This window comes from Humulus lupulus, chromosome 8, assembly GCF_963169125.1.
Source record: "Humulus lupulus chromosome 8, drHumLupu1.1, whole genome shotgun sequence".
Taxonomy (NCBI): Eukaryota; Viridiplantae; Streptophyta; class Magnoliopsida; order Rosales; family Cannabaceae; genus Humulus; species Humulus lupulus.
This window is the reverse complement of record NC_084800.1, coordinates 95,027,155-95,050,141: the sequence shown is the minus strand read 5'-3', so window position 1 is coordinate 95,050,141 and position 22,987 is coordinate 95,027,155. Positions and strand designations below refer to the sequence as shown.

At 33.3% G+C, this 22,987-nt stretch overlaps 1 protein-coding gene and 1 long non-coding RNA gene across 2 annotated transcripts; both read right to left on the bottom strand.

Moving 5' to 3' along the window:
• Window positions 1-10,819: 10,819 nt before the first annotated feature.
• On the bottom strand, window positions 10,820-13,672 carry LOC133798172 (small ribosomal subunit protein eS4x). Its single transcript, XM_062236382.1, has 5 exons — window positions 13,516-13,672; window positions 12,484-12,561; window positions 12,205-12,385; window positions 11,675-11,772; window positions 10,820-11,443 (listed from the first exon to the last, which is right to left on the bottom strand). The coding sequence occupies exons 1-5, from the start codon at window positions 13,516-13,518 to the stop codon at window positions 11,009-11,011; spliced, it is 795 nt and encodes a 264-aa protein (XP_062092366.1). The 5' UTR covers window positions 13,519-13,672; the 3' UTR covers window positions 10,820-11,008.
• Window positions 13,673-17,739: 4,067 nt separating this feature from the next.
• LOC133793969 (uncharacterized) lies at window positions 17,740-20,945 on the bottom strand. The gene is made up of 3 exons (XR_009875052.1): window positions 20,158-20,945; window positions 19,164-19,227; window positions 17,740-18,003 (listed from the first exon to the last, which is right to left on the bottom strand). It is a non-coding gene; the product is annotated as an uncharacterized LOC133793969 (long non-coding RNA).
• Between the last annotated feature and the right edge of the window lie 2,042 nt (window positions 20,946-22,987).

Genomic DNA, 22,987 nt, shown 5'->3' with positions numbered 1-22,987 from the left:
TCAATGAACTCCTAAAAGGATCCAAAATTCGACCCCCTATTGAAAATGTCGCCTCAGAAGCAACTGTGGTAACTGGTATAGCTAACACATCACAATCCATGAGCAACATGATCTTGTACTTGCATCCACTACTCACCCACCATCCCGAAACATCAAAATTTTGACTTGGTAGCTCAACTGCCACTTCCAAATACTTATTGACCTCATTTTTTGTCTTACCACCCTCCTCCATTTTCACGCGACATACTCATCATACAAGTTATGTGACCTCTTACTCTTATTACTGGTGCTACTAGTGGTAGGTCGAGCAAACATGACATATGAGGGTAGGCAGCGGCAGAGGGGCGCGCGCTGGGCTGGGCAAGGGCGCGCGCACGCTGGGCTTAGGCTTGGGCTTCGACGTACGGAACTCGGGCTCCGGCCTTACAAATTTTTTCAAATAATTTAATGCAGAAAATTAAATTACAAAGAATTCCTATGCCCCATAATGGCTTGCATTTTTCATCTAGAAATTTAAGAACAATTCCTAAACCCAAAACACCATATAATGAATGACCCTTAAGAATAAACTTTAAACATACATACATCCATCCATTCACATATATTACAATAACATAAGAATGCATATTATTGTTAGGAAAACTTATACAGTATCTTTATTTATTTTCATGTAAATCTAATATTAAACAAATTAATATGAGATAGCCTAGAACATGATTCTAAAATTAAATTCAAAGAGAAACAAAGATAAGAATACTTACAGTATACGCAGGGGAATGAATGAGTCTTCCTTCAGTTTCTCTAACCCTTATATCCTTTCTGTCGCAGAGTATTATAAAGAAACTGAACCGTTCTTCTAATTTCTTCACAGTCTTCCAATGTATCCTTAGAATCACCTAGACTAGTGTGGGCAATTCTCAACACATGAGATAGATACAGAGAGAATAAGAGAAAATAACAAAGAGGCTTAGAAAAGGACTTATGTTTAGAGAGAATCTAAAACTATCAGAAAACCAGTGATTAAACTTATCTATCGTCTCAGAAATCTGAACTGATGACTTCTCTCTAAGCACTCATTTTATAGACTCAATTAGGCCATTTAATTTAATTAAAAAATCAATAAAATAATAGTTAATTTGAAGCCCTAGGCCGAAATTATCATGGGTTTTACGCCCCGTGAAATTTCTCATTTGATTATAAGCCCATTTGACTTAAAATCAAGGCATGTATTATTTTCTATTGATTTAATTAATTAAATAATTATTTAAATCATTTATCAAATTAATTATTTATAATTTGAACCTTAATTTAAAATTATTTATTAATTTAGATACTAATTTATCTTAATTAATAAATCTGCTCTAATTTATCTTTTCTTCTCAAAAATACATAACTCTATGAAACTATCCAAAATTGACCTGGTCAACTTTGATAATTAAATCAATTAATTGAGACTATCTAGATGATTTTATCCAAGGTACAATGGGGACCATGGGCCTATGAAATCAAGCTCCAATAATTTATCATAAATCTAACAAATAAATTTACTAACTTATTAATTTCTCATGACTCCACTATAGACTCGGAATTGCTCTCTTGAATTCATAGAACACTCTATAACAAATATAGATACGCTATTAATTATCCATTGTTACAACCATAATTGTCATTCAATCCTCTATAGACGGTCTACAATGAGATAGGACTAAAATACCGTTTTACCCCTCATTGTATTTTATCCTTAAAACACTTAGTTCCTTGTAAATGATATTTCAGTAAACTAATTTAATTACTGAAATGAGATCTCTAGCATTTAACACCTTGAACCAAACTAAAAGAAAATCATCGTTTCACTTCTTCATCAGAAGCTATAGATGTTCATATCTATGATTAACACTCCCACTCAATTATACTATCGAGTTCCCAAGATGTACGTATGGGCTAGTCCATAGGGTAAGCTGGTAACGAACAAGTCAAAGAACTCAAATAATACAATTAGTTAGAATACTAACCACTCAGAATTAAGATTGAATTGACCTATGGTCAACTATATGATATGACTATAATAGATAATAACGGTATGTTTACTTATCTTATCAACTGTCAATATCGGTCCAGTCCGATGTAACAAATACATCCGATCTTATCTACTTTGCTATTGTTCTGAAAAGAACATAACACTGTAATGTGTAAGTAGATCATATCGTAGATTGGCAAGTCAGTGTAAATTATGTGCACTGACTAATCTTAGGACTAACTTATTTTGAACATATAATGATATTTATATTCCACTGTGATTACGTCACTATAAATAAGATTAGCTATATGCTCGAAATTTAATAGAAGTTTATATTAAACAAATAATCATGAAAATAAAACATGTGAGCAAAGTGATTGACCAAGTCAAAAAATAATTTTTATTCTTTTATTGATAATAAAATGAGATTACAAAGAATTTGGGTTTTAATTAGGACATAAAACCCAACAATTATGCCCACACAGTAATTAATGTATGCAGAGATTAATGACCGCTCTGATACCAATTGTTAGGAACGAGTTTCCTAATACGCAGCGGAATGGTGGTGGGTTGGCCCAGTGTACAACAAAAAAATTTGTAACATATTTAAATTACTTTTAAATATATGGATCCATTAATATACATACATTAATCATAAGCAAGAAAATAATAGAAAACATACCTCTTGATGCCTATCAAGTGTCATTGCTATCTTTTCGTAAATTGAACGAACTTCCTATCCAAGCTGCTCCCAGGTACTCACACCAAGATCTTCCACAACATTCTCTACACCTCAAGAAGTGTGTGGGCACTTAGAGAATAAAGGATAGTTAATTTCTTATTCTACTTGATGTACTCAGCACATGAGATCAAGATAATAGGCCTGAGATTGGTTCTTTATCTCTTTCAGGGAGAGATAGAAAAGTATCGTTCTTTTCTTTAGAGCGAATAAATTATGTATCTTTTATTTTCCGATAAGTCTAACTTATATTGAAAATATTCAAATTTAAAAAATAAATCTGTAATTAATTTACAATTTATCTTTTAATTAATTATCTCATTAATGAAAATATCTAAAAACTAACTTTTTGAATTTTTCTTTAATTAATTAATTAAATAAATAAAATTAAAAAATCTATCCTTGAAAAATGGGTAGTACACGCAGACTGTGTGTATCGTGTATCACCCTATATTTTAGGGATATTTGATTTTTCCATAATTATTTAATTATTTATTCAAACTATCTTATCAGATAAAACCCAACAACTTGATAATTAATTCAAATTTTAATTTATTATATTTTTAACTAATTATCAAATATAATTATTTATTTTAATAAATATCAATATTTTAAATTCAAATCTAATTTGAACTTATTAGATTATTATCTCTCACTCAAATAAAGATATTTAATTAATTCTACCAATTAATTAAAACCAATTTAAATGAAATAATAATTTCAAAAATTAAATATTAATTTATTATAATTTATAAAATTATAATTAATTAATTATTTAATATAATTTCGAAAATAAATTTAATTTTGAAAAAAATATATAATAATTAAATATTAATTAATTTTGTTTATTACAACTAATTTGTAATTAATTAATTAATCACTATTTTCACATAATTGTCTATTTGGCCCGAAGAACAAATTTCTTCTTAAATATGTCTTTCGACCATTTTTTCCTTTATATCAACTCTTGCCTTGAATAGTGTTGATAGAGCCACTATGGGGACCTATGGACCTATTATTCCAAGCTTCAATAAATTTGAGATTATTAATTAAACTCTTTAATTAAATAATCTTAATTTATTAATCTCATGACTACGCCACTATAAATACGAGACTACACTCTTGTAATTATAGACATTTCATTTACTGAGTACTTTATAAAAATAAAGTGTCCATTGATATAATCATTACATACAAATTAACCCTCTAATAATGATTCATAATTAACTGAGAATAAAATTATCATTTTACCCTTTTAATTATATCTTGTTTCCTTAAGTACCATTGACTTTACTAGTGAAGGTTAATTCATAACTAAATTATGAATTTGAGCTCAATAACATTTTCATTCCCAAAAGTAAACCCTTAAGAGAACCATTATTCAATCCCTTATGAGAAGGTATAGATTCCATATCTATATACTATGTCCCCAGCCATTTACATTAATGAGTTCCCAAAACAAAAGTTTCTAACCTGATCATTCTGACAGGTCCTAACGAATGAATCAAAGAACTCATATAACATAAACAAGAGTTCATAGTAACTTCAGGATTAAGATCTATTTGTATATGATCATCAATTGATATATTTAATTAATACTTCGAAACGGTATTTAACTAAGCATTAATAAACATATATGGTCCAGTTCTATATATTCTCTAATATATAAAGTACCTCCACTAAAGTGTCCTACTACACTAGTGATTCAGATCTAGATCACATGTATTGATAATACTAGTGGACCGTACTTGCAGTAATTAATCTAAAAATTCCTTAACTTTATTTTACTGCGAACTATTCAAGTTCATTTATCTCAAACACATTCCTCTCATACCAATACGTGTTTGAGATCACATATATGAACTTAGGAATTTTTCTGATATTTACATAATATTATCACAGAATAATATAGTCCATAAAATATATGCATAACAAATTCAATTTATTTATTTATTTCTTAAAACAATGTCTACTACATATGCTTTCAGGGCACAATTTCCAACAAATTTAAGGTTTGATTGTTTGGTGGAATTCTGCTGTTAGTATAGGTGTTCTTAAGCTTTTAAGTTTCAAAGGGATTTTGTTGAATTCTGAGTTCCTAGGAGGATTTTGGTTAGAATTTTAAGCGGTTGTGTTGCTCTGAGTAGACTATTGAGGTATAAAGGCTCAATTATGGTTCTAATGCATGTTGGGTTAGACTTTGATGAATTAGGTTGGGAGAAAATTGTAACGCCTTGGTTACTCCAAGACCGTTACTGTGGACTTTAAATAGTGCTTAACTCACTAAACGAGCCATTAGGTTATAAACATGCATCTAGGTGTCATTAATAGGCCAAGGTGGAAAATCTTGGTCAAAAGAAATGGATACATTTTATTTAAAATATTAAACTGTACATGGGCCCATAAAAGTGCTTACAAAATTATTTACAATCCAAAATGGTCATTACAGTATAAAAATTACAACCCGCCGACCTAAGCGGTAAAATATAGGGTTAAACCCTAGTTCCCCTAAGAAACACCTTGGCTGTGGTGGTCTAGCGGCCGCATATGTACGCATCGCCACCTAAGCTCTCCACTCAAGGCTGGGTGAGCTTTTCTTTCCCTTTACCTACACCACATAGCACCCGTGAGCCAAGGCTCAGCAAGAAAACTTATTACTGCATGTATATAATATCAATAAATGATCATGTAATCATTTTGGGGCTTGCAGCCCTATTCAGATAGGTGACTAATGAGTCACACTCTGGATAGGTGACTAGTGAGTCATACTCTGGGGCTCTGCACCCTAAGCCATGTGACGTTTCAGTCGCCTAAGCCTTTTGGCCCTGGCTCTAAGTAACTAGCCTTTAGACTAGACCAGCGCTTTAGTTTTTCTTTGACCTTAGTGTCGGTCAAGCATTTAATGCTCATGTTGATTAGTTCTAATCATTTTGGCCTGCGTCAAACACATTAATGTCGTTCTTAACTCATAAGCCAATACCATACAACCAGAGCTCAGTACTACCACTGATCCTGACTGATAAATCACAGCTTCACGACCAATACTAAACACCAATGTCGTTCCCTAACTAATAAGTCAGTGTCATTCACAAGTAAGCAAGTTGTTATGCATTTACAATGCAATCAATGTCCATATATAGAGCACTCAACATGCCTCATTGATAACCATGCATGTCACATACTGAGTGCAGTTTTCTTACCTCTGGTTCAAGCGTGAAATAATAAAAGAACGACCATTCAGAATGATCGGTCCTTAAGTCCCTTAATGGTCACCTAGTCATAACCAAATATGAAATCTCATTAATAAAATAAATCATAAAAGGTTCATAGTCTAAAACCTCGCTTCCGGGACCTCGAATCCTACTAAAACGGTTAGTAGATTCGATCCCGAGCCCTAAGAAATGAAATCCCGAGCCTAAAACTCTTGAAAAACCCATCCTGGCACAAAAGGGAGGGGCGGGCCGTGACTTGACCCAGTGGGTCGCAGCGCGCCCCCAAGACAGAGAGCCTCTATCTAGGGTACCAGGGGCGAGCCGCGACTTAACCCAGTGGGTCGCTGCACACCAACTAGACAAAGCCCAAGGGAGGCTCTGGAATGGGTCTAGGTCGCGACTTGCATGAACTTGGTCACAACTTGACCCTGCGAACCCAGCTCCCCTACCTTTCTCTCAATTCAAAACCAGCCAAAACCTCAACAAATCAATCCCACAATTAAAACCAAGCATCAACACAACATATCCACCAATTTAAAAACAAAACCTAAGCCTTAAACCACTCAAAACATCAACACATACCCAATTCCATGATCAAAACCTCAAGCTTTAAACTAACCTTAAAAACAGAGTAGAAACTTGAAACTTCAGCTGGAAACCTTAGCTTAAACACAGAATTGAATCCCCTTCAGCTGCTGATCACAAACCTAAACCCTCAAGCCTTAATTCCCAAGCTTTAATCCTCAAGCCTACTTCAAACTTTCAACCCATGAGAGAGAGAGAGAGATGATCGAGAGTGAGAAAGAAAGTTACTTTGTTTTTGCTGCCTAAATGACTCTACAGCCTTCTAGCCTTAAACATATCCCACAGGAAAAAAACCAAAATGCCCCTAGGGTCAATTAATTCCTTTACATCCACCCAAGGGAAAAACAGTCATTTCCCGTCTATCCCGTTATTTATAATTAACATCCTCCAATTCCTATTATTCTCAAATAATAATTAAATCATATCTCATTACCCATTCATTCTCGGTAATGTACTAAGCATCAAATTACCCCCAGACTCACCCCAAGCTCGGTAATTAATCTTGTTATGACCAAACTGCTAATTTGCAACATAGGATTGTCTCATGCCGAATAGCTCGAACATATCCACATAATGATGTGGTCTTACCCATAAATCACTAACATGCACATAAATATACAGATATACCCTTAATGGACCAAATTACGAAAATGTCATTCTAATAAGAAGTGGACCCACATGCATGCAATTATCATCATATAATAATATAACTCACATAATCATATAATCACATAATTGCATAATAAATCAATTATGGCCATCCTGGCCCTCTAATCTAGGCATTAAGTCACATTAGGGAATTTGGGACATTACAAAAACACAGGAAAAGCCCCAGGATTTTTGGGTTCACGGGGGCGCGCCGCGACCCAGATCTTGGGCGCCACGGCCCGCGTGACCCCAGGAGCCCTGGGGGGCATGTTGTTTCATAGGCGCGCCACGGCCCTAAAGGGCAAGTCACAACCCGCCTACCCCTGAGATTTGGGGCTGGTGCCTCTGACTTGGGGGCGCGCCACGACCCTTAAGGCCAAGTCGCGGCCCGTCTAGGCAGCCTAAGCAAAAATGGGTTTTTGGGCTCGGGAACCTAAACCTAAGTGTTCGGGAAGGGTTCTACTACCCGGTTTGGTAGAATTCAAGGTCCCAAAGGTTGGTACGTTATTTATAAAACAATTACTTGGATTAGATTTTAATAGTTATCCATTGTCGCTTGTGACTAGGGCTACCGTTAAGGCTCGAGATTGAGGATCGTGCTCGAGACCACTCCACATCCTCCACTCAGGACTCGAGGTAAGAAAACTGCACCCGAGTTATGAATGGGGTTGAGATCCCCTAAAATGAACATATGTGAGATTATAAATGTATTTGTGATTGGAAATAACTGGATAGGCAGGTTAGCTCGTGTTGCTTTCGATTACGTGTTTCGCAACCTGTATATATGCTATGTTTGATGTGAAAGTCTGGCCTAAGGGAGTCAGGGCTTATGTTAAGCGTACTGAATGCAGCTCAGCCTAAGCGAGTCGGGATCAGCTAAATAACTAAAGGGCTCGGCCTAAGGGCGTCGACGCCTAACTAATTGTATTAAGATTCAATTATATGTTTGGATTAAACTGTTTACTGTTGCCTAGCTTTTTTCTTGTATTCTGCTATTGATTGAAGTGGTTGATCTAAGTTTACTATGCACACTCTGTTGTTATCTATGCTTATTGAATTTAGTTTTCTTGTTGAGCCTTGGCTCACGGGTGCTACGTGGTGCAGGTAAAGGCAAGGAAAAGCTGGACCAGTCATGAGTTGGAGAGCCTTGGGGCGGTGTGTACATCGGCAGCTACTCGCCATGGCCGAGGGATTTACAGGGACTAGAGTCAAAATTGTATTTTTTCCATTTAGGCTGGTTGCAGTTGCATTTACTTTTGAGGGTTGTAACCGCCTTGTAAACATTATTTTTGGGATTCCATGTATCAAACTCTTATTTTAACGAAAGTCAACCATTTATGATAAAAAATATTTTAACCCTAACCTGTCAATTGACTTTAGAAACACATTTATGTTCAAACGACTTTATTAACAAGTCTTGCACTATTTTAAATACACAGTATAATGGTCTTGGTTACCCAGGGCGTCACACAACTAAAATTTGATCTGTAATGTATAAACAAAATGATAACATGTTGTACTCAACTAACATTTTTATTAAAAGAAAAATGTTTACCGAATTTTTCGAAAACTATAAATATATTGAGAAATAAGAGCTTAAAAGAAAGGCTAAGAAATAAACCAAATCACAGTTTTTACATGGTTGGGGCGTTAATGAGCCTTAGTCCACGAGTCACTATTATTAGGCTTTAGAGAGTTTAACAATGTAAGTTTTCTGCAAGTTCAACAGCGTTTATGCATACAAGAGATAATTGGGATCCTTGCTACAGTGCATGAATGACCTTATTTATAGGCAATCATGTGACTTGGGCCGGACTAATCCAACCCAATAAGGATATAATTATAAGTGCTCGCTAATGGAGCCATAATACAAGAGTGTAACATGATTACAAATGGTTAATCTAGGCCCATCGGGCTAGCTTAAGTGTAGTAGAGCCTTACAACTGCTCTTTGTACGTTGGCACAGACTGATCCACGTGGGCTACAAGTGGGATCTTGGGGACAGGATCTATCAGAGTAGTGGCAATACTGTTTCTTAGGAACATTATACGTTCCGTGCGTACCCCATTATGCAGGTTAGTTAGAGAGACCAGCTGCCGGATTTCTCGGGGACATGTCAGCCATAGGAAGGATTGGGCTTGTTCTAATATGTGGTCTGGGTTCATTTACCAAGACCCAGGTTCATTTACCAAGGCAGACATCAAAATACGATAATAGTTCGAAGGACATCCTGATGGCGAGTTAGAGCGTTGGCAATGGACCCGAAGACTCCACCTGGATCCCACTCGATGGGATTTGTCTCCTGGAATGAATTGTCCGCCACCATAATCTAAATCCCGGAGGATAGATATTGGGTGTGCCCGGGAAGGTGGTTCAGGCCTGCATTTCAATTATGGTCCCCTTACTATGCTCATGCTACTCGCTAGTTATTGGGCTGGGCATGGTCCAAGTCAATAGGGTTTGGTTGCTCATCATTTGCTGGGCTCTGGTTGGGCCCGGGCCTCTTCCGAGAGTCCATGAAACCCGTTTTTCGTGCCACGTGTCCAAGGTGGAAAATATGGATAACAAAAACCAAATCAAAAACTAAGTTTGAGAATTGAGATTGAGAGTATGTACCAAAGGGTTTCGGTGAGGGTGAGCCACTGCAAGTTCTTGCCTTCTTCTTGGAGCCGAGGAGAAGAGGTTTGTGTCCAAGCCTTCCAAGGAGCCCAAGTCGATGGGCCTACTGCAGTTTCGGTGAGAGGAGGACGCTACTCTGCTGCAGTTTCGAAGAGGGAGGGCTCTTGTTGTTAGGACTTCTAGCGCCAACGACAAGGCAAGTGGAGCTCAACGTCGACGTGAATCAAGAGGGAAGGATGAGGGGTAGCCACTGCCGACAGGGAGGAAAGAAATCAGGAGAGGCAGATTGGGGGGGGGGGGGGGATGCTGAGAAGAAAAATGGGTTACTACTAAGTTAGGGATTTACTGATTTAGGGTTAGAAAAAAATAAGAATAACTAAAAAAATGGGCAAAATCGAACCTAAATGTAATTTTGAGTTTCGGGTGCAACCTGAACCAGCACACATAATAAAAAGTAAACTCGAACCCAACATAACTCAGATCAGATCGAGCTAACTCAAATTTTTCAAATTTTTTGAAAAAAAAAAAAACAAGTTTCTCATACTCAAGTCTGCCTGGTTCCTTGGATTTTTCAAGTTAAATGTTCAACCCTACTTATGTTGACCTATTTCTTCCAACATTCATTTATTTTTAAATGAGAGGCTTGCTGCTAATCAATCCAATTCTAAAATAATTAAAATTATCTTAGAGGGATCAGCCTGACCAGCACCAATTGGTACGCAATAATATTTTTCTATTGACGACTGAAATTAACTTTAAGGTAAATAAATAATTACTGCCCCTGTAAACTAGATGGTAACTAATTGATCTTATAAGTAAATCTTGGATTACTTTAATAAATTCAAGGTTTGAACCTAACTCTGACGACGTGTGATAAATTAAAGCTAACCAAATGGACAATTAGATGGTGAGAATTATGGTAGCAAATTCCATCAGACTAAGCAATTAGTAAATGTGCAGCAACCACAACGGGACAATCCTTAAGAAAGGGCAAAGATATAGCGGGGAAATCCGATGAATAGCTTTCCTGAAAACAAAGTACTAAAACTCATAATTCAACAATTAATTTACCAGTACCAACCGTAAGCAAGAGCAAAATTTGGCGCATAAAAATCCATAATAAGGTCCAGCTACGACAAAAACAAACACCTGCCAAAGTCACATATTTGATGGCTACAAAGTACTTCTTTAAGCTGTGGCTGCTGCTTGGGATGCAAGTCTCTTCTTGGCCTCTTCAAGGATGGTCAGCTTGATACCTTTACCCTTGGGAAGAGTTATCCATGGCTTGGTGCCCTTGCCAATGGTGAACACATTGCCCAATCGAGTAGCAAATTCATGGCCAGTGGCATCCTGAACGTGAATTGTCTCAAAAGTTCCCTTATGCTTCTCCCTGTTCTTAATAACTCCAACACGACCTCTGTTCCTTCCACCAGTAACCATCACTACATTCCCAACATCAAATTTGATGAAATCAACAATTTTGTTGCTCTCCAGGTCCAGCTTGATAGTGTCGTTGGCCTTGATGAGAGGATCAGGGTAGCGGATGGTTCGCCCATCATAGGTGTTCAAATATGGGATACCCTTTTGGCCAAACTGCACAGACCGGACTTTGCAAAGCTTGAACTGCAGTTTGACACCCAAATCATTAGTAAAAAGTAATTCACGAGATTCACAATATGCCATGATATACAACCTTATAGTAATCACATATGATACTAAAGCATGGCCAATTGTCATAGGTGTTTGACTGTGGACAGGAACAGGTATACCCTTGGTGTGTAAATATTTGTATGTATTCTTTGCAAAGAGAAACAGAAAATTAAAAGAACTACACAGAAAAGTAAGATAAATGACCTTTGCCTCTTCATCCCTGATCGAGTGGAGACGGAACCGGCCCTTGGTATCGTAAAGGAGCCGGAAATTCTCATTTGTTTTGGGGATTGATACAACATCTGTAAGAGTAAGGAGCACCATAAGAATGAATGAATGATAACACATCTTCAGCAGACAAGATAAAATAATTCACGCCTAGAACCAAAAGCAACAGGAAGCCATCCCTCGAATCCAATGTCAAATTAAAAAATCAAATGGACCGCCCGACGTATAGGCAAGTCTTGTGTTGATTGCATTGATAGTTGGTGAAACAGACACTCGTGTTGATTACATTGATACTTAGTAATATAGGCATTTGACATAAAGTGAGAAAGAAGAGTGGCAAATAACTTCCCTACGTAGTTAGTGTACTGTCATACATCTACTTACACGAGTACAAGAAAGTCTTTGAAGTAAAAAGGAAATAGATGTCATACCCAAATCTATGACACTATTTCCATACTTTGTAACATATTAAATTATGATACACAAATAAAGATCAAATTACGTACCCATGAAACCTGAAGGATATTTTTTATCAGTTCTGACTTTCCCATCAACCATGATATGTCGTTGCATCAAAATAGAAACAACCTCACGGTAATTAAGAGCATACTTCAATCTGTTTCGCAAGATGAGGATCAATGGCAAACATTCCCTGGACTTGTGAGGTCCTGATGAAGGCTTGGGTGCCTGGAGAAGAATAATAAAATGAACTTAAGATATAATAAATTAAAGTGAAATCTGAAAATCATCTGATAAATATATGAACTTTTATAAAATTAACTTACAAATGCTCCCCCAAGTTTGTCAAGCATCCAATGCTTTGGGGCATTAAGCCTCTTCAAGTGCTTCTTCAACCCTCTCGCCTGACAGTCACAAACTCAAATTTCAAAACCCACAAGAAAACAATAAACAAAAAGACATTGAATATGCATTCACAAAGAAATTTGCAGCATACAACCAAGTTAGATAGACATGAACTTATCTACTTCGTTCAAAACAAATATATATATATAATAATTAAGGGAATTTATTTGGTATCCTGTATTTTTTACAAAGTATTGTTTTGGTATATATATATAATAATTAAGGGAATTTATTTGTAACCAGTATTTTTACAAAATATTGTTTGGGTGCTTTTTTTTCAATAATGTTCATATCACATATTTGGTATCCAGACTCAAATTTGATAAATAAATATGTACAGTTTCAAAATACTATATAAATATGTATGATTTCAAAATCCAAGATATCAAATAAGTATTATTGTAAATAGGTTTCACCATAGGCGCTCAGTAATTTAAGCTTAGAATGCCTAAGACTGTTAATCCCATAAACACAATTACAGCATCCCATTACAGCAGTGGTGAACAAATACAAAAGCTAATTTTGTTTAAGCAATGAACAAAACAAACTTTGTAGTTTGCAGGACTCCTTAGCGAGTGAATTAATTGAAGAGTCAAATAACCCAAATGCGATATTGTTATTTATGCATGATCCGTACCTATTTTATATATAAAATTTGATTTCCGTTTCTAAATTCGTGGCCAAGAAAATCAAGCTAAGTCGTTGAAGAAAAAAAAAACAATAACTTGTTTAAACAGATTGTTACAGCTTGTACAAATAAAGCAAACCATACACAAATCTAGATCTGAGTCTCACAAAACATTCAAAAATCGATCAGTGGCAAAAAAGAAAAAAAAAATAAAGTAGGAGTGGTGGTAGTCACAGCATCTGTTCTTCTGCAAAAGCAAATGTAGTGGTACAAAAATGGAGTCGAAAGGACCAGTAAAATTAAAGAGAGACAGAGATGTGCTAACCATTTTGGGATTCTGAGCTACAAGATCTCAGAGGGGCGGTAGCTGAGCCTCCGAGGTTATGGCGCACTGTATCGACTGTGTGCGAGAGAGCTCAACAACACCTTCGAAAACCCTAGCGTGGTTTTTAGAGGTTGTTATCTGCTGCGTTTGTTGGGTTAAAAATGGGCCATCTTGATTTAAATGGGCTTAAAATGTTTTTTTTACGTAAACAGGCCCATTATTTATTAGGAATAATTACATCTCTTACGTTAATATAAAAAAAAATAATTTGTTTTATACGATACTTTTAATAAATTACAAAAATACAGTTTTCCCTACCCACCTGTGTATATATATATATTTACCTTTGTTTTATTTTTTTGTCTTAATTTTTAATAAGAATTTAAGTATATCAATTAATATAATAATAAAAGTAATAATAATTATAGTTACTACCTTCAATAAAATAAAGTAAATTAATTTATTTTTATTTAAAATAAATATATTTATTAATATTAAAGTTAATATTTATACAATTACTCAAAAAATAAATAAATATTTATATAAATTATAATATGATGTTAATTAAAATTAATATTAATAACTATATGTTATAATATATAGTTAAAGATAATCACAATATTATTACTCTTTATAAAAATATTATATATATATATTTTAAATCATAGCTAGTCAAGTCTCAACACTCAATGTTAAACCAAAATCATAATCTAATCCAAGTTTCAAGTTTTGTTACAAAAATATATTTAAAGTTAAAAAATTAGTTTTATAAATCTTTATAATAATCATGTTAAATAAATTTATAAATATTTATGTAAATGTGAGTTACAAAAATAAATTTTTTAGTTGTGAAATTAGTTTTGTAAATTGTTGTTACAAAAATGTAAAACTTGTTTTTAAAAAAATATTGTATTTCACCACTATATTCAATAAAGTGTTTTATAAATAATGAATATCTTAAATTTATATTTTTCAGTTGTATAGCATAGATATGATGGTTCATGTAATTTTTTGGTACAATATTGTAACAATATGAAAAAGTATAATAATTTTATGTATATTTTGTTTATGATTTCTTAACTATAAAATATTTTCGAAAATATTAGTTACAAAAATATATTTTTTAGTTGTAAAAACTAGACTTGTAAACTATTGTTACAAAAATAAAAAATTTAGTTACGAATTTGTTTGTAAGTTTTATCTACAAAAAAAAAAAAAAAAATCTACAATTCTATAACTGATTTTATAAATATTATTTACAAACACGTAATAGATATTTACAAGTTCGTAACATATATTTACTAGTTTGTAAACGTTGATCACAAGAAATTGTATTTTACAGCTTTTATTTATGATTTTGCCACTCCGTATTTACAATTTTGTCATTATGTGTTTTTATCCAAAAATTCCGTATTTTTGTAATGTACCATATTTTTCAGATTTTTTTTTACTTTTAGTGCATTTTTGTAGATTTCCCTTTTTTAAAAATATGGCTTTTACGTCAAAAATATGAAGATTATACTTTTGTTAATTTGTATGGTAAAATTTATTAAAAAAAATAAAGTATGAGAAACACAATTATTAACTAACTAAATATGGAAGTTAAATTTAAAACCAAAACACATCAGCCAAACACGAGTACTATTGTAAAATTAGCATTTCACTCTTCTATCTCTCTCAAATCCCATTAACACAAACTATTTTTCTCTCCAAACCCAACCACACAAACTCATTCTCTATCCAAAACCCAGTTGTACCATCCCCTCCAGCTCTACGCGACCCCAACCGAACCCAACCGTTTAAGACCCCAGCTCCGCCCAAGCCCCACCATCCGAACCCAGCTCCAACCGTTCGAGACTTCAGCTCCGCCCGAGCCCTACCCGTCCAAGAAACTAGCTCCGTTCGAGAGCCCCATCTGAGCACAGGCCTAGGCGCGACACCACCATCTTCACGGTGAACCACCTACAACTCCGGTCGCGGTGTCGATGCGCACCCAGATCCAAAACAATGAGGCTCGCGTGCTAGGGATAAGGGGTTCTGGTGGTGGTCGGAGGCAAGGGAGGAAGGTGTTTCGTGGTTGGAGGTGATGCAGGGAGGTGACCTAGACACGAACTCAGTCGGCGGAAAAGCAAGCAATGCTAGCTAGGGTTCTTGGTGAAGGAAGACAAAAAGATGGGAGAGAGAGAAAGGGGGTGGATTTGATTTGATTTTTCTTTCTATCTTCAGGTCTATGGTAAATGGTTACCTTCCAGATCTTTGTATGTATATTTATGGAAGTAATTGGTTACCTTCACGTTCTGATGTGTGTGTATTTCTAGGTTCTTTATGATAAATGGTTAAGTTGCTAAAATCATAGTTACTTCTTCTTCACTTTTTAATGAAGTGTTCTTCCTCTTTTTCCTTCAAATTTGATGTTTCTTTTCATATTTAATATGAGTAACCCATCATTCTTCTTATGGTAATTGCTTACCCCTCTTATGACAGAAGGTTACTCATCTCAGGGTAACTGGTTACCCCTCCTGGTACATGTTATTTAACCTAGCTTTATGATTTTTTTTACATAATTGTCAAAAATCAATCAAGTAACTAGTTACCTTACCCAAGATTTGAAAAAAGAAACGTACAAATTTAAAAAATAATTAAAAAAATGTTTATAATAAATAAAAAAATATTAATAAACTTAATTCATATTAAAGAAATTTGTAAAACAACCAAAAAAAAATTAATATAAATTTAGTTATATAAAAATAATAGAAAAAATAATAAGCTAAAAGAAATAATAAGCAAATTACAAACATACCCTTCCAAATTAATAAAACTTGATTAAGAGTAAAATTATGGCATAAACCAACTTTTATACAAAAAATATAGGAAAATAAACTCATAAAAGTGAAAATTCTTAAAAAAAATCATATTAACTTTTTTTGAAGAAAAAAAACTATATTTTTGCACACTCTATTAAAAATCTCATATAAAATGTAATTTCTTCTTATTTATTTTGTAAGAGACTTATAAAAACATTAAAAAATTTTGCTTTTTAAAGCAAATGTGTTTTTTCTTTTGGGGCTCGGTGCAAAATGACTCTTAATAGTGTGTGAAAGTAAATAAAAGTCCATGTGTTTTTAATTTTGTAGTAAAATAGCCTAACCACCTCTTTAATATTACATATTACCAAATATGTCATTTAGCAAAATATTATTTTATTATTGTTTACCGAATTTTTCAGAAACTATAAATATATTGAAAAGTAAGAGTTATAAAGAAAGCCTAAGAAATAAATGAAATCACAGTTTTTACATAGTTGGGGCGTTAAAAAGTCTTAGTCCACGAGTCACTAGTATTAGACTTTAGAGAGTTTTGACAATGGAGGTTTTACTACTACAAAACTAGACTTTCCCGACACCTAACCACTTGACTGTCGTAATTGCTTAGCGCGACTCTACGCCGATAGTTAAAAACTTTAGGCATAGAAACCAATGCCGACAGTGAATAAGTGTCACCGTTGCTTTTCACTGTCGCTATTAACCCCATTGCCGACAGTTAATTTGAGACCAATGCCGACAGTTAAAAACTGTTGTAGTTGACCCCAACGCTGACAGTTAATAAAAGCACAATACTGATAGTTATAACATGTCGCCGAAATTCAAATAAAATTAAATTATTCATTAATTAATTAATAATTTAATTTTAAAATAAACTAAATTATGTAATAAATATATTTATAAAAATTATGTATTAATTAAAAAATTTTGAAACTAGATTTTCTTTTGTTTGTAAATTTTTAATATTATTAACTTTTGTATTTATATGTTTTTATAATAATGTTTATATTAAAATTTAAATTTATTATAATATAAAGAATAATACTTATTAAATTTAATTAGTATAACATATTTATAAAATTAGTATTAATTGAAACGAGTTATTTTATTAATTGGTTGAATCTTGTAAAATAATTTTAAAATTTTTATAAATTTATTAGTTGTATTTTTTTTATTATTTTGTATTTTATAAATTTATAATATTATATTTGAAATATTAAATTTTTTTTACAAAATATATATATTTGAAATATTAATTTTATATTTACATATATATGTTTGAAATATTATTAATTTTTTTACAATGGCCACAGTCCCTTATTGGAGCAATGTCGATAGCTATAAGTTGTTGGCATTACTTATACCCATTTAAAGTTTTTTTTCCCCACAATATACTTTCTTTGTGTAACGTCCCTAAGGTAGGGTACGTCTGCCACATACTCGTAATTCTAGGGTTTACGAGTATGTAAGGCACTTGACCAAAAGAATTAAATAAAATGATACGAAGAAATACAGAAAAATTTAAAACTTTTATATAAACTTATTAGTAGAAATTATTACACGTATGAATACTTTAAATTTAAGGCAGCCATATGAAAACTCTAAACCATTATTGCATTGCTACTGAGTCCGTGCTCCACAAGTTGCTCAACAGCTAAAGCCACACCTGGAAAAATGTTGGAAAATAACATAATGAGCTAACGCTCAGTAAGCAAATCTCATGCATACACATACACATGAATGTCGTGAGTTTGTAGAGCACATATACTAATATGCTGACTTATATACTTATGAATTTCATTTATTGCTCATGCACTTTCAAACTTTACTTTTATGCTCTTTCTTTTAGTTTCACATTTTTATGGGCCCAATATCACTTGTGCACACTGTTTGATTCAGCCAATGCCTGCAGGGCTTGTTACACATATCATATAGAATCCCATGGGTTCTCCTCCGGCTAGCCATCATCTCAGCTAGGCTCATCATAACACTCATTTCATCGTTGCCATAGCTGCCATACTTATTACACATATGGAGGAGAAAGACGGAAACATGGCAAACATATCTGAATGGTCAACTCTGACCTAGCCCACACTAGTGGGCAGCCACTATAAGTCTTATAGACTTCCGTCTTCTTTACTGAACTTACTTGATTGCTTCATCAAAACAGTGGCACCCTTTTTAAACATCTTATTATCACTTTGCTTAAGCCTTGTGTCATTAAAATGTTTAACTTTACATAATACTTTTCAAGACATTTCATAACTTTTCTTATATTCATATGCATGGTCTTATATCACATAATAATGTATCACATAACTGTACATGCCATGCATACATGCTGATGCTGAAATGCCAATGTTCGTGTTCATGACTCATGTTGATGGTATTCAATCAAGGCATTGTATCACATCTCATATAACTCAAAACATCTTTAGTCATAATACATGAAGCTTTGGGTTGGTGGCGTTGTTATACCTTAACGTAGAGCTATGGCTCAGGTCTAAGGTTTCCAGCCTAAAAACTTAAACGCTTCATATATCATAACATATAACAAATCATGAACATAGAGTAATCCACATATCCATCAACATAAGAACACATACTTGCACATAATTCATATCATTCTTAACCAAATAAGACATCTTTCACATATCACAGAATTCATCAATTACATATCACACAACACCCTTATGGTGTTCATATAACCATTCTTCACATACTTATCATATGCATCATCATCATACCATACTTAACTCATCAGATGTACACAATCAATGTAGTTATGCATCTTACACTTAAGCACAAAAGGTGAGATTTACTTACCTTAGGTCCTTAGCTTATTTTAAAATTCCTCACCAAGAGTCGATCAATCAAATCCATACAAATCCTATTCAAGGTACATCATTTATTAAATTCTATCAAAATAATAAATATACACTATTGATAGTGTATATTAATAATACCAGAAACTATATAAATGATAATAATAAATTATTATCAACGTAATGCAAATAACTCTTCATATAAAACCATGCTTTAAACCTTGCTCATAAGATAATGTACCCTTATGATAATAATAATAATAATCCCAACAAAAGTAATAATTATCGTCTATAATTAAACTTATTTCGATATTAATAACAAAATACTTCAATAGCAATACGTATATGGATGTATATATTCAAATAGTCATTTTATAAAAGAAATCATATTTTTAACATAAAGTTGTAATAATCAATATAATGATAATAATATAAATATAAATATTTATATTATTATTAATTAGTCATAATATCAATTCCAGTGATATAATAAATATACTTTCTCCAAACTTCACTGGTCTTACAAATATCAATAACTGTAAGAAACTAATATTTGATATTATTTTAATATTCAAATATTAATATACAATAATAATGGTTAGATAATAGGTTTACTATAAATCATACTTTTCATATATATATATATATATATGAATCTGTATTCTTGATTTACTTAACAAAATAATAACAATAATAATTAAAATTACTTAATCATAATAATTTCCATATTAATATAAAATCAATTAAATATGTATTTTTATACTTTATTTAATATCTAATATTTTCTAGAAAATTAGACAGCACAACGGCTATAAAGTGGACAATTCCAAAATCAAAACCTGTATCAAAAATATATATAATCCCAGACAGCCAGTAAATTACAGAAAATATTCCATATATCAATAATATATAATTATATACTATAAATACACATAATAACAATTACTCTAATCAATCACAATTAAATCACAATATATAGGTTAAAGAAATTATACCAAAATGATCGGGTTCCACAATAAGTCAAACGATGATTTTCTGAGACTCAAAACGTACTTCGGAACCTCGAACACTAAGTTTCGACCGTCGATCTACGGTGGATCGCGGTGGCTCGTGGTGGGCCCACCACCCAACTATGGTAGATGTAGGAACAAGTTATTGGGTTTTGAAGCCCACAACACGAGGAGCACGATGGTGGTGACGGATCGGAAAACGGATGCCCGAGGTGGCCGAATCGCAACTTTAAAGTCGCGGGGTGGCCGAACTTAAATCGAGTGGTTGAGGCGTTTAATCGGCGAGTGAGCTCTAGATTCCCGCGTTGGTCGATAGTTCGGAGGCCTCTGAATCCAACGGTCCGGCGCGTGGCTAAAAATGGTGGCCGGAAAGTACTCCTGCGTCGTCGGCAACAGTGATACGTAGAGGAGAGAGAGAGAGAGAGAGAGAGAGAGAGAGAGATTTTCTGAGGAGAGAGAGAGAGACTCGGGTAAATAAAGAAAGGCTGAAGCCTTTTCTTTTTTTTTTTTCTTTTTTTTTTTTAAATTATTTTTAAAATTACACTTGGACCCAAAATATTAAAATTCTTTTCAAATAAGCCCTTTAGCAAAACTTTCTTAATTTTATAAAAATCCCCAATTAAAATTATATGACATTTGGGTCCAATACTTGACTACTCAAGTTTCTCTCTCTTTAATCTCATTAAAAACATAAAATCATATTTTAAACACTATTTTTCCATTACTATTTCTTAAATTTGTAAACTTGTACATTTTATGTATTAAAACTCTGATTTATAATAAAAATGTTGGATATTACACTTTGTTTCTCTCTCTCGACCCCCACGATCCGTCTTCCTCTCTTTCTCTCGACACAGCCGCTCCTCCACGTCCGTATGTGTGTTGTCTTCTCCAAAGCCGACTAAACTCCTCCAGCCGACGACATCGCCGCTCCTCTAGCCATGTGAAGCCGCCATTCACTACTACAAAATACTCCTTACGGGTCACATATTTAGGACACGAACCTAAATGCAAATCCTTAAAAAAGTCTCTGGAGTTTTTAGGACACTCACTAAGAGTCCTTAAAAAAGACATTTTAGGACGTGCAATGAGTGTCCTAATAAAATATGTGAGTCCTAAAAACCCATGAGAAAATAAAATTGGTCAGTGACTTTTAAGGGTTTGCAAAGCGCAACCTAAAAAAGTATTAAGGGCTTGCAAAGCGTGACCAATAAACTTTTAATTAAAAAAGTATAAGGGACATATATATTTTTTTCTAATGGGGAATTTGAATTGGGGCTTTTAGCTAAAGATTACAAGCCTTAGACAAACTCTTAGCAACAAAAACTAAGCCCTAATCGAATGGCAATGTTGTAACTAGCCAAAGTCACTTTACAATACTCAAAAAGCCCCTAGGAGACTTAAGCATCCCCTAAGCATGGTAATACAATTTAACATGCTACGCTCTCTTCCTATTGTGCCTTACACGAGTAAAACGAATGTGAACCTTCTCATATTTATTTAGAATCTTCACTGTATTGTTTTGAAATTCTTTACGATATTGGGAGTGTTGTTTTCATAAACAATCTTATTGAAAGTTTGGAATGTTGATTAATTATATTTGCCATGGTAATAAGTTTTATGCTTTTGTTTCATGGACCTTTTATTTGTCTAAACAACATTATTTGTTATTCTTTTTCTATAATTTGTAATCCATGTTTTGATGTTATTTGTTAAGATAGATTTGGCTTGCGTGAGGAACAATAACAGGTTTAGCTTTAGCATGAATCTTCTTAGTTGACATTTTGATTTCTCATTTGCATCAAAGATTTCAGACTTTTTGACTACTCGAAAAAAACCATATGCTCTAGTTGCAGATATTTGGCTATTGATTTTGTTGACCAAGGGAATATGAAATGAACATGTTATCATTCAATTATGGTTTTTTTGCCTTTGGGGAAGACCTATAAACTCATCTCATGCTGCAGATGCATGACCAACAAAAATATAGGAAACTTAGTACTGCTCTAAATAAAAATAAACAATAAAATTTAATGTAGTAATTTGACCAATGTTGCATATGTACTCATGAGAAACTGTTAGTATTCATGGTCATTTTAGACCATATTATGAGAATGGCGTGAATCTCATTAAACTTTCAGCCTTCTGAGCTATAAATAAATAATAGGATCCAAATTAAAAATAAAATACCATTTTTGATTGAGTAAACTCCTATACCATACCTAAACTCTCTCAATAATAAGTTTTTTTTGGATTCAAATATGTTGTCTACAATTGTGTCTCAATTTGGTGACTAATTTATTACAATTTGACACTTGTAATACTCATTTAATACCTATTACAATTTGACACTTGTAATACTTATTGATAACTCACCAAATTGATTCAACTTGGGAAGTTGCAAGATAAGAATAGGTAACCGAGCTTATATGCAAAAACAAAAGCCAAAGCATGCATTTTCCATATTGTTCATATTTGCTTTAATAAAAAATACACATTAAGAAAATAAAATAAACATACAAAACAAAACTAAGTATAGAAAAATCTATAGGAAATAGGACAGCATATCCCCAAATTTTCTAGCCTATCAGTTTCTTATTTGTCCCTGGAATAACAAGTAAGTTTATATTGAGTTTTGAAATGTTAAGTTCATATAGTCATCTTCTAAATATTTGATTGTTTGTTTTCTAGTGAACATTGGATGCTATTGCTATTTCAACCTCACTCACATTCAGTGGCGTTCTTGGATCCCATTAACCTTCAATTACGCATTAGGATTAAAAATATAATTAGGCTATAAGTTTATATAAATTTC

Bases quoted from the DNA above. Each gene is read 5' to 3' on its own strand.
- LOC133798172 (XM_062236382.1), bottom strand. The intron at 12,386-12,483 runs GTAAGTTAATTT...ATTCTTCTCCAG, and splicing joins ACAAACTTGGGGGAGCATTT to GCACCCAAGCCTTCATCAGG. The intron at 11,444-11,674 runs GTCATTTATCTT...GTCAAACTGCAG, and splicing joins TCAGGGATGAAGAGGCAAAG to TTCAAGCTTTGCAAAGTCCG.